A 13,025-nucleotide genomic window follows, 5' to 3' on the forward strand; every position below is an offset into this window, starting at 1 on the left:
TACTATGATTAAATTCAGTTATAATCACAATTAGAAAATTATAATTTTGTTCTACTTGGTTATAATATCTAGCATTGGTAACATAGGCAGAGATAATGTTTATTTTATTTTAGTTTATTTGCAGTTTTGGCTAGGGCTGGGCTTGAACCCACCACCCCCGGTGTATGGGACCAGTACCCTACTCCTTGAGCCACAGGCGCTGCCAAGCAGAGATAATGTTAAAAAGTTGCTCTCTAGCTGGGCATAGTGGTATGTACTTGTAGTCCCACCTACTCAGGAGCCTGGGGCAGGAAGATTGCTTGAGCCCAGGAGTTTCAGGCCACACACTGGGCAACAGAGTAAGACCTCATCTCTTAAAAAAAAAAATTAAACTCCCTTAGGTTTAATCTAAGTAAATACTTGGTTTCAGGATATTCTGTTACAGAATATTTTGTTCTCTTAATGATTTTGCTTGTGGGGGCCAACCAGGAGTCCCCAAGTGAATCAAATAGAAGGAGAGTCTAAAATCACTATCAGAAGGCCATATAGTGCTATTGCAAATGGAAAGTTATTTTCCAAGGAGGTTGTACTGATTTACTCCCACCAGCAGTGTAAGAAAGTTTCTATGTTTCTGTGTCCTTGTTAACACTTGGTTATTAGCAGTCTTTAATTTCAGCCATCATGATAGACAAGTAGTGGAATACTACTGTGTTTAGTTTACATTTCACTGATCACTAATGAGACTGAACATTTTCTCGTATGTTTTTGGCCATTTTGTAAAGTGTCTGTTCAAGACTTTCACCCCTACACAGTTGTTTTTTCTTATTGATTTGTAAAAATTCTTTATATAGTCTAGATATTATGCCTTTGTTAGTTATATGTGTTGCAATTATATTCTATTCTGCAGCTTGCCTTTTCACCCTTAGTAGAGTGCTGTGGCTTCATAGCTCACAGCAACCTCAAACTCCTAGGCTCGAGTGATCCTCTTGCCTCAGCCTCCCACGAAGCCGGGACTACAGATGCCCACCACAGCCAATGCCTGGCTAATTTTAGAGATGGGGGTCTCGGTTTTGCTCAGGCTGGCCTCAAACTTGTGAGCTCAAGCAATCCACCCACTTTGGCCTTCCAGGCATGAGCCACTGGCCTCTATCAATCTTTTTTTTTTAATGGGAAATAAGAAATACTTCCGTTTCTATATATATATTCTCCAATGTTACCTTCTCAAAGTTTGTAGTTACATTACAAATAGCCTGGCTATTTGTTGTTGTTGTCATTGGTGTTTAGCAGGCCTAGGCTGGGTTCAAATCCATCAGCCCTGGTGCATGTGGCCAGCGCCCTAACCACAGAGCTATGGGTGCTGAGCCCCACTGGCTAAATTTTATAATATATCCTGTAAATGTCTTGAACATCTTTGCTAGATTTGTTCCTAGTTTGTTGACTTATTTTATAAATTTTATTTTTAAAAAACTTCATAATAATTTCAAATATATGCAAGAATATAGTATTAATTAATTCCAGATATCTACAACCCAGCTTTGATGATTATTACTCATAGCTTATTTTGTTTTATTTATATCCATCCTAGATTATTTTGGAGCAAATCTAAGATTGTATCATTTCCTGCTTAAACAGTCTTAAATCCCTTTAAAATGTATAGGGTCCCCCTCTCTCTTCATTCTTGTAATTTATTTATTGTAGAAATTGGTTGGTTGTCCTGTAGTTTCTGTAGGTAGAGTCTGGATTTTTCTGATTGCATGATTATTATTATTATTTTCTTTTGAGACAGAGTCTCACTATGTCACCCTCAGTAGTGTTGTGATGTCACAGCTCTCAGCAACCGCAAATCACTTGGGTTTAAGTGATTCTCTTGCCTCAGCCTCCCAAGTAGCTGACACTACAGGCACCCTCCACAATGCCCGGCTATTTTTTGTTGTTGTTGTCATTGTTTAGTAGGCCTGGGCCGGGTTCAAACCTGCCAGTCTCACTGCATGTGGCCAGCACCCTAAACAATGAGATATGGGTGCCAAGCCGCATGCATATTATCTTTAGTGTGCCCTTCTACCCTTTGCATTTCTTACAAGTAGGTAATTAATGTAGAGGCCTAATCAGATTCAGGTTCTATTTTTTTATAAGACTGTTTTGTAGTATTATAGTATTGTAGGTGGTGTTATGTATAGTACCTTTAAAAAGTTTTATTTTCTGTTTATGGTTGGTAAATATGGCTTTATATACTGGTTTTGTATCAGCAATCTTGCTAAACCTTGCTGTTAATTCTAATAGTTTATCTACAGATTCCTTTGAATTTCTACACATAAAATCATGTGATCTGCAATTTTTCCCCTTTTCAATAATGTTACTTGTAGGTTTACTATAGATGTCCTTTATCAAGTTAAGGAAGTTCCCTTCAATTCATAGTTTGTAAGAGTTTTAATCATGATTGGATGTTGGATTTTACCAAATGCTTTTATTAATATAATCATGTGGATTTTCTTCTTTAGCCTGTCAGTATGGTGGATAAGGTTGACTGGTTTTCACATGTTGAGTCAGTTATGCATTCCCAGATTAAACTCCACTGGGTCATGATGTATTCTCTTTTTTGTATATTGCGGAATTCAATTTGCTAATATTTTGCTGAGGATTTTCATATCTATGTTCATGATGGATAATGGTATGTAGGTTGCTTTCCTTGAATTGCCTTTATTGAATTTTGGTATCAGGGTAATGCTGTGGCATCATCAAATGAGTTGGGAAGTGTTACTTTCTATTTTTTTTTTTCTTGAGATAGGGTCTTACTCTGTTAAACTCTTGGGCTCAAGAGATCCTCTTGCCTCAGCCTCTGGAGTAGCTGGGACTACAAGCACCTGTCATAATGCCCGGCTTATTTTATTTTTAGTTGAGATGGGGGTCTCACTCTTGCTCAGGCTGGTCTTTAACTCCTGAGCTCAGGAAATCTCCTGACTCAGCCTCCCAGAGTCCTAGGATTACAGGCGTGAGCATCACGCCCCGCCTTCTTTTCTTTTTTTTTTTAATTAATATTAAATCATAGCTGTGTACATTAATGCGATCATGGGGAACCATACACTGGTTTTATAAACAGTTTGACACATTTTCATCACACTGGTTAACATTGCCTTCCTGGCATTTTCTTATATTTTCTGTTTTCTTAAAGAGAGTGTCTTCCATGTCTCTTACCCTCTCTTGTTCATTGAGGTTTTTATTTATTTAGTTTTGGTTTGGGGAAAAGATATTTACTGCAAACTACTGTGAACTCTCAAAGATAGCATCAAAGTCAATTTCTATGTGTTATCTAGGTGGCATAGAGAGGAGGCTGATGATGGCTTTTTTTTTTTTGTAAATTCTTCTAGTACAAGTCAACATGTGCTATTAGTCAGAACTACACTTTCCATGAGACATAGGCTCTTTGGAAACAAAAGAACTGAATACTTTTTTGATAAGTTAAAAGACACAAAATTCTGACCTGGTGAAGCTTATGTTACAATGTATAGAATATTTTATAATACACTTTTTTTTTTTTTTTGGAGACAGAGTCTTACTTTGTTGCCCTTGGTAGAGTGCTGTAGCATCACAGCTCACAGCAACCTCAAACTCTTGGGCTCAAGCAATTCTCTTGCCTCAGCCTCCCAAGTAGCTGGACTACAGGCACCTGCCACAACACCTGGCTATTTTTAGAGACCAGGTCTCACTCTGGCTTAGGCTGGTCTCCAACCTGTGAGCTCAGACAATCCACCCCCTTTGGCCTCCTGAAGTGCCAGGATTATAGGCGTGAGCCACTGCATCCAGCCTAAATGTTTTTTAAGCTTAACAAGTTAAGCTATAACAAGTTCTCAGTAAAAATTTGTGGTGTAGTCACATGTAGTGTGATGACAGAGGAATGAAACATATTTACCAGCCACTCAGGAAGTACATGTTATTTCTTTTAGCTCAGTAAATGCACAGAAACCATGTTAGGGTTAAGGTCAACCTGGAGGAAAATCTCAAATGCATGTCTAACATTTTATTGATGACTTGGGTGAGGATCTCACAGACAAGGAAGGGATGATAGAGTCAGGTACCCAAAATATGTCAAAGGACTAGATTGATGTGTCTACTGTAAGGCATTTGGGTCTAAGGAAATTTATTTCCCATCTAAAGGATGTGAAAAATGTGACTCGGTAGCAATACATTTGAACAAAGCTTCCAGGCCTGGTTGATAGTATTGTATGTCCACTGACATTCTAGAGACTAATTCAGTTTCCCAGAAAAGGAAAACTGATCTCTCCCCTCAGCCAGGAATGGATTCCTATGCCCTCCCTTAAAGTTCCACTCAGGTCTTGAGACACATACTGCCCAGAGGACTTCTTCCTCATCGTTTCAGTTAGACTTGTTTTCTCCTTCTATATCTTTTGCAAATGTTATCGTAACAGTTCAGTTTTTTTGCAACAAACTGAACATATTTAAAGTATACAATTTCATCAGTTTTGACACAGGTATATATCCCATGAGACTATCACAACAATCAAGAAAAATATTATTCCCATAGTTCCTTCATGCTCCTCTGGAATCCCTTCCTTCCTCTACCCCTATTCCCAGGCAACCACTGTTACTATGGATTAGTTTGCATTTTCTGGAAGTTTATATAGATAGAATCATATAGTATGTTCTCTTTTTTTGCCTGGTTTCTTTCACTCAGCATAGTAATTTTGAATGTCATTCATACTGCTGCATATATCAATAGTTTGTTCCTTTTTATTGATGAATGGCATTCCATTGTATGGATGTACCAGAATTTGTATTTATCCACTGATGAAACTTTTAAAAAAGTTTTAGCCATTCTAATAGGTGTGTGACCACTGAGGTTTTAATTTCATTACTGCATTTGGTTCTTTTTCAAATCTGTTATGTCATTTAAAAAAATTTCTGCCACCTGAAGATATTTTACAAGCTTATTATTAATTTTTTAAAAATCTGGTGAGCCTGTTTAAAAATCTTTGTCCTTTAATTCCAGTCTATGTAGTGGGTTTGGGTTTCTTTTGGGTATCTATAATTTCTGTTGAGTCTCACTTGTTTTGTTCTCCTGGTGATTTTGACTTGCTAAGTTACTGCCCTGGAAAATGCTTATGTAGGGGCTTAGGATGAGGCTATATGGGTTAGGATAAAAGTGTTCTCCTTTAGAGACTTTTTGTTTTGTGAACTAAAAATAAAATCCTAAGCCCTCTGCTAAATGAGTAGACCCCTCTCAACCAAGGGAACCCCAGAAACACCTTAAAACTGAGTTCCCAGCCAAGACAGGATAGGCATGATAAAGCAATTGTATACGTATAATTTTCCTTCATAAATATTCATGACTAGGCTGGGCATGGTGGCTTACAGCTGTAATCTTAGCACTCTGGGAGGCAGAAGTGGGTGGATCACATGAGCTCAGGAGTTCGAGACCAGCCTGAGCTACAGTTAAAAATATTCAGGCGTGGTGGTGGGCACCTGTAGTCTCAGCTACTCAAGAGGCTGAGGCAAGAGGATTACTTGAATCCAAGAGTTTGAAGTTGCTGTGAGCTATGACACCATTACAGTCTACCAAGGGGACAAAGTGAGACTCTGTTTCAAACAAAAAAAAAAAGAAATATTCAGAAATATTCGTGACTCCTCCTATAGTCTGTTGAATATGTATATTTGACCACTTTGCTCAGTATAAAATCCTGTTCCTTTTTATCTCTCTTTGAAGCATGTTGGCCACAGCTCTGATTCCCAACGTGCGGGAATGGCCGCCAACAGGTTGCTACCCCTTATGAGAAATAAAGCTCTCCTTTCTCTAAAGTATAAACCTTGTTAATATTTTTTAGTTAACATTTTATGCCAGATATCTGGAATTATTAGTAAAGAAAGGGAAAACTTCCAATTGAGTGTACGGTTTGAGTTTCTGTGGCTGCCTCAAGCTATGGGTACATGTGTGCAAATCCATTCCAGGTAGACTGGTGGCCACAGTTTCTTCAGGGGAAGTCTGTTCTCCCTTTACTCTCATCTTTTGCTTTGCTCAGTGACAAAGCAGCTTTCTCTCCAGTTCTCTGGTGTTGAAGGGGAGGAAGGGCATGTTTATTGGCTTCCTCTTAACTTTGAGCATCTCCTTTTACCCCCTAACAGTGAAGAGGGTTTCTTAACAGGTTCTCCAAATTGTACAGGCCTTTAGATTTTAACTTCTGGTCCTCTGGCACAGAAGTGTTCAGTAACAGCAATAGCCCTCTTTGTAAAATGGACCAAATTGGTACTACAATATTCTGTTTATAATTCCGATCAAAGGTTTTCATGTAAAAATTGGTCACTGAACTTCTTGCTATCTTTTCAGCTATTCAGTGCTTTCAAGGTCATTTTAAAGCCCATATTTTCTGCAACACTTTTCATTTTCTCCAGGCGGAGGACTGATCCAAATAACCTAGTCTACCATTACAGGAAACGGGAAATAAATTTGCTTTTTGCACTGCCATTTCTCAGGACTCCTCCAAAGGACTCAGAGTTTTACCTATCACTGAAAGGGGTTCATATACATGATTTGACTAGAGAGAAGCAGTCTGGAATCTACATAATTATTTTTAATAAAGGCTCACATGGCAACATTCAAGACAACATTTTGTAAAATGTAAATATCAGTAATAGTACAATGGCATCATCATTAAAAAGACTTAGAAATTGCTTTTCTCACTCATTCCTGTAATCCTAGCACTCTGGGGGGGCCAAGGAGAGTGGATTGCCTAAGCTTACAGGTTCAAGACCAGCCTGAGCAAGAGCAAGACCCTGTCTCTAAAAATAGCCGGGCCTTGTGGCGGGTGCCTATAGTCCCAGCTACTTGGAAGGCTGAGGTAAGAGAATCACTTGAGCCCAAGAGTTTGAGGTTGCTGTGAGCTATGACATCACAGCGCACTACTGAGGGTGGCAAAGTGAGACTGTGTCTCAAAAAAAAAAAGAAAGAAAAAAAGGAAATTGCTTTCCTCCTACTTATGTTAAACTGCTTCTTAAAGATCAGACTGAAAGACAATGCCAGATGGAAGGCTGCTTCTTTTCTGTTTGGGCCCACGTTTCCTTATGTGTAAAATAGTGGCATCTGAAGTACTTATCAGCTCCAACATTCTAAATTTATGAATATTTTTGAGAAACATAGGATAGCTGAAAGAGGTAATCAAGCAAAAGAGATTAACTGAGAAATCTTATAATTTGTGAGAATAATAGGTGAAAAAGAAGTTAGTAATGTTTATAGAATCAATGTCTTTGATCTCTTTTAGGTGGGCTCAAGGTATTTGGGGGTGGGGGAACTGGCAGAATGCCTAATGGTTATTATTTTTTTGTTATATGAAACAAAACTCAAGACATTAAGTTAATGTATTTTACACTATATATATTCTAGTATATTGCCCAAGTACTAACAAAGGTGACCATCAACATTTTCTGAAAAATAGCTCAACTAAGCAAACTATAGCAATGATAGCAGAAAAAGATTTTTATCAAAATATATAGTGCTTGGTGACTCCTTTTCTCTCAGTTAAAACATTGTCTAAAACCCCAGTCTGACTTTAGCCTGCTTTTAGAGATTAAACTTTCTAGCAGAAAAGGCATTCTTAAAGGAATGGCAAGGTAAAAGAATAAAGCTCTTGACTACCCCTTTCTTTTAATGGTGAAACACATTTTATTTTCAAATGCCCTGAGTGACACTGAATCACGGCATCTTAGATTTTTGCTAGTGATGCAGTGGGATGGGCATGAAAACGTGTAGAGGGACAAGGAAAAGGTACAGTAAAAAAAAAAAAAATACCATTCTAAGAGGATTGTAAGAGCATATAGAAATGGAGGGCTTTGCAGGGAGACCATGATTTGACTCCTCCCTAAACCCCTCTCCAGACCTTTCTTCCCTTCTATGTAAAACGAAGCCCTAGGATCTCACTAGATGCTGACGATTTACAATTCTTGGATAACTAATTTGAATTTTGTTTGGCTACTAAACCTGTTTGGTTTTGTACTATAAAATAATACAAAGTTAAAAAATGGATAGGCAGGGCTTCATTTTATTATAAAACAAAGCAAAACAATAAAACCATACCATTCCTGAAGTTCAGGAGAAGGAATGAGACCTGCAGTTCCATTTTTGGAGTTTTCCAGTTTACCCTGCCACCAGTTGTGATCATCCTTACTAATAATCTGGATGATGTCACCAACTCTGAATCGAATGCCAGCTTCTTTGCAGGGGATGAGGTCATCCTTGGCTGGATCATATTCAAATTGTGCTCTTACATAGATCTATAAAACAGGAGTTTGTAAGAAAGGATGCCATAGCAATCTGAAGGAAAACAGCTCTAATTAAATAACCATACACCAATACTTACAATTCAAACAGGACATAAGATGGTGAAAGCAAAAACGATGCGTGGAAATACGACACAAAAACTTCTATCTCTAGAAACAATGTATTACTTTTGATGTGCACAGGTTCAAAGGTTTGTTGTTTTACTTGGAAGGAATATTTGAAATAATCTGATAAAAATACAGACTTAATTTATGCCTTTAGTATAACAGAATAGGCATATAATTATAGAAAAGTATGCTTACCATTTTTTAAACTTGCATTGGTTATGTTTGTGTTATGTGGCAGCCCTTAACCCATAAACGCTAGCAATTAGGATAGCTTTTAACCCTAAAGCAGCACACAGTATGAAACTAGCAAGAACTCTGGGTCGGTATCTTGCTGTAAAGTGCCTTCCTTACATGACAACTGGCAATGTGTCTACATGCTGCGGATAAATATAACTCAAACGATTTTATGAAAAAGTTTAAAAAACAGTTTTATTTTTAAAAAAGGATTTAGGTGTTATGCTTATATTTTATTCTTCTAAGAGAATAAAAATGAATTTGAACTCTAGTTCTGCCAATGTAACACTTGAAAGCAGCACAGAGCTTTAAGACATGCATAGTTCAAAACTCTGTGAGTTTTATGGTATGTGAATCCACTTAAGAAACAGATTAGTGTACAAAGGGTTACCATAGCAATATTTTATGAATTACTGGATTTCTAAATCTTTAAAATAAGATACTATATATCTAATGTTGCATCAATCATGCAGTCTTAAGACAAAACGGTGAGTGAATTCTATCAGGTGTTAATTTATACAAATCTTAACTCTAAAGCTGATTACTTTTTAACATCACATTTCAAGATAAAATCTCACAAAAATTCTATCTGTTGAAATTAAATTTAAATATTAATGTTTAAGTCACTGTAAAACCAACCTGAAGGCTTTGGAACCACTGTGTGATTTTTCTGTTTATTTTCAGCAATCCAGCCTATAAAATGAACAAATCTCTGTATTTATACCTATAATCTGTATCTTTAAAGTGCTGGCTATTGGAAAGTTACTGATAGTGTTAGGCAGCACTTAACTTTACATGTTTGAACTAAGACAGGCACATCAGAAGATAAAGCCAAGATATTTATGTCCTGTTTCTTATTTTTCATTGCATATGGCTTTTAGAAATATACATGTAAGTATAAATTTAAGAAAGAGCTTTCAACTTAAGAAAATTATTGCTTAAAAATGTTCACCAACATGTACTTTTTCTTAGAATTCTAAGAATTTTTTAACCTTTAAAATTCTTTTCCACTGGTAAGACCCCTGAAGGCTGAATTCTTAACCATCCACACAAAATTATCAGGTTGAAATTACAATAACCATCACAGCTACAAAGATGTGAGAAAAAAATATTTATAGGGAAATTAGTCATGTGTAATGTGTTAAAATGAAATGGTGCAAGCTCTCAATGCTCAAATGTTATGGTCCAAAATGCAGACATTATGGGATGGGAGGGGTTAATAGAAGATTGGCTATTAGCAGCTCAGTTTAGAGAAGTTTCTATAGAGGATATCTATTCACCTGTCGTCCTTTTGGTTGGGTAGTTGATGGCAAGTCCTGTAGAATAGAGCCAACCCAGGAGAAAAATTTTCATTTACTTTTCAAGAATACAAGATAATTTGTGTGTTCTGTTACAATATGGTTAAAAAATGAGCTAGATTTAAATTGTAAAGAGATAATATACATTATTCCATTTCTCAGAAATGTTGAGTTATCAAAAAATCAAACCCAGGCCATTTAGCAGCAAGCTGAAGAAAGCAGGTAAGTTTAAGCAGAGAGAAAATGTGTTCTTAAGAAACAACTCAGCATCTTCAACACAAAAGCCACTGCATGTGAAATAGCCTATTAAAAAAAATACCCCAAAATAAAAAGAGCTGTTGCCCTTTTCAACTTAGGCATTGTAACCATTTAGATTTTGAAAAATTCAATGACTATATGGCTTTTCACCATCTTAAAAGTAATAACTATTAACTTATAAATGAATTCCTTTGCCTATTTTAAAGTTGAAATTAAATTTATAGACAATTTTTTCCATAATTTCTCTTACTAATATACTTAGAATATCATTCCATTTGAGATGATATCTAAATTATTTACAATTTTACCTGATAAAAAAGTTGACATATTCTTAAAGGGCAAATTAAGTCAGGATAGAGGAAGATGAATACTGCTGTATTATTAGGACTCTCAATAATTTCAAATGGGTGATAAACAGCAGTATCAGCAACTTAGAGAAGATTTAGTTACCCCACAATATTGCAAACCTGCACCTATAAGTGCTTCCATTTGTTTATATAAATTTAAAACAATTCTTTCTATATTCCAAAATGGGTAGCTCTGAAGAAAACGTAAAATTTCAAGTTTAAGTCAAATATATTAGGTACTTTGTGTTAAAGATGTGATAACAGCGTGGCTTAAGTGCAGTTTGAAGCCAGTTCCTTTTGCTTTTCATATCCAGGCAAGGCTTATAATTCACAAAAATATGTGCACGTACCACAATAACAGAGGGCACACCAATTCGTAAACTTAGATAGCGGAAACTAAAACATGTTGCTGATATCACTGACAAGAGAAAACTACAAAGCCCAAGAATATCCAAATACCTACTCTGCAAAATCCTTACATTTCTTTATCTTTCTCAAATTAAAAAAATACATTTAGAAATTTAAGCAAATTTCCATTTATATCCTTTGCACAGATTTGAGCAAAGTCACACAAGTGGGGTGGCATGGAAATATTTTTGGAATGACCAAAGCAGTCTTGAAGTATATTTCTTCAAATTTAGCTAATTAAAGGGATTTTAATGAGAAGGAAATGTTGAAAAAGATTTTCCAGGAGTATACTGCATTGTAGCTGTAGTAGCCTTGCATATCGGCAGAAGACAATATTTCCACTGAACACATGTAACTAGAACACTCATGGCAGGTGAGCACCAACAAAATTGTCACACTTGGCTGTGTGGAGCTAGAGTTCTTACCGAAACAGAATTGTTAGTGCTGCTATGACCATTAGCTGGGGACTGTCTGGAAGTGGAGGGGGAATCTCTCTGAAATAAGACACAAGGTTCATTAACATAGAACACCAGCACAGAAACACAGAGTTATTTACATCAACAGTTACAACCACAGTCTGACAACCATTTCCTTTGAGGTTTGAGCTGTAAAGGTGCCATTCTGACTTACTTGCATGATTTCACAGAAGTATGAAAAAAATTTTGCAGTATGGAGATTCACATATTGTAAGATGACCGTGTCATTCATTAAGCATTTCTTTCCTGTCTCTAACATTCTATAACCTTTGCTTTCTTTTCATGAGACCCAGAAGAGTGTCTTGATATTAGAACCCTATCAAGTATCATAAGACGACAAATACTACTACAAAATTATCATGCCAAAGATCCCAACTGCTTTATTTTTCTTAAAGATTAGGTTTGAAATGCACTTAATAATTTTTGGGTACCTCAGTGTCAAGAATTACTCAGTGACACAATTTGAAGAGAAATAAACCTAAGAAATAGACTTTACATGTGGTAATCACCTTAGAATTTTTCTAGAATAAATATTACTAATAAGGGTAAGAGAGATATACCCAAGAAGAATTCTTTTCTTCTTAAAATCATTTTAGCAGATTGAATAAAACGTTAATCTTGAGCCTGTAACAATATTACACTTCTGGCAAAGATCCCAGGAGCCACAGCCACTCTCCCTATAACCATACTCCTTGATCATACTTATTTTATTATTCTACACACTCACAGTCATTTCCAGATTCCATATCCTTAGTGTCCAAATCAACTTTACCAATATAAACAAAGATAGGAAGAAAATAAGTACTTAAAAATTTTTGCTTTAGTAGAGTTCTTTTAAGCCTTTGAATGTGCATGTCTGCTCAAAAGACATTGTTCTGAATGATTCAAAGAGAAATTCTGAAACTTGTTAGCCTTAAGGGTAATGGGATCCCTTAGAGGAGCATTCCCAAATGTTGGTAAGTAAGATTGATCTCCAGGTGCCACTGTCAGAGACTCAAGTCAGTGGGGCCATGATGAGGGAACAGGGATTCACTATTTTACCAAGGGCTGGAGAATGCAAATATAGGTGGTCAGACAGTCTTTTTTGGGGAACATTTCTCTGGCTGGAAAGAGTACAACCATAGGCTTGAATTCTGCCAGGGTACATGAGGGTCAAAAAATTGGGTGGGGCTAGGAGAGGAGCATCATTATTTTTTCTACTATTCAAAGGTGAAGAAGGTAAGGGGGGGGATTTCTTCTTACTCAAGAGCACATCATTCACGTGTATAATACTGGTTCTACCTCAAAACTAGTTCAAGCCCTTAAAAAACAAAAGAGATATTAATAAATAACAATATCTTTTGGTTAGCCAAAAAGACAAAAATCAATTGTATTGACTGAATTTCTTCAAGAAATGGTATGAGAAACATCTGTGATTTTATTTTTATTTATTTATTTATTTATTTATTTTTTGAGACAGAGTCTCAGTATGTCACCCTCGGTAGAGTGCTGTGGCGTCACAGCTCACAGCAACCTCAAACTCTTGGGCTTAAGCGATTCTCTTGCCTCAGCCTCCCAAGTAGCTGGGACTACAGGTGCCCGTCACAACACCCAGCTATTTTTTGTTGCAGTTGTCACTGTTTAGCTGGCCCGGG

The 13,025-nt window shown here is 36.6% G+C and overlaps 1 protein-coding gene across 9 annotated transcripts in view; it reads right to left on the reverse strand.

Moving 5' to 3' along the window:
* The window catches only part of CASK (calcium/calmodulin dependent serine protein kinase), a 507,330-nt gene that overhangs the window by 33,878 nt on the left and 460,427 nt on the right, over positions 1 to 13,025 (reverse strand). For 6 of the 9 annotated variants that reach the window (XM_053579588.1, XM_053579587.1, XM_053579585.1 and 3 more), the window contains 3 exons: positions 11,341 to 11,409; positions 9,885 to 9,920; positions 8,060 to 8,256 (listed from right to left, as the gene is read on the reverse strand). In XM_053579588.1, the coding sequence (XP_053435563.1) occupies positions 8,060 to 8,256; positions 9,885 to 9,920; positions 11,341 to 11,409 (302 nt within the window). The remainder of the gene's footprint in view (positions 1 to 8,059; positions 8,257 to 9,884; positions 9,921 to 11,340; positions 11,410 to 13,025) is intronic. The other 3 variants (XM_053579590.1, XM_053579589.1, XM_053579591.1) reach the window with 1 other exon arrangement.

Source organism: Nycticebus coucang, chromosome X (genome assembly GCF_027406575.1).
Source record: "Nycticebus coucang isolate mNycCou1 chromosome X, mNycCou1.pri, whole genome shotgun sequence".
NCBI classification, from domain to species: Eukaryota; Metazoa; Chordata; class Mammalia; order Primates; family Lorisidae; genus Nycticebus; species Nycticebus coucang.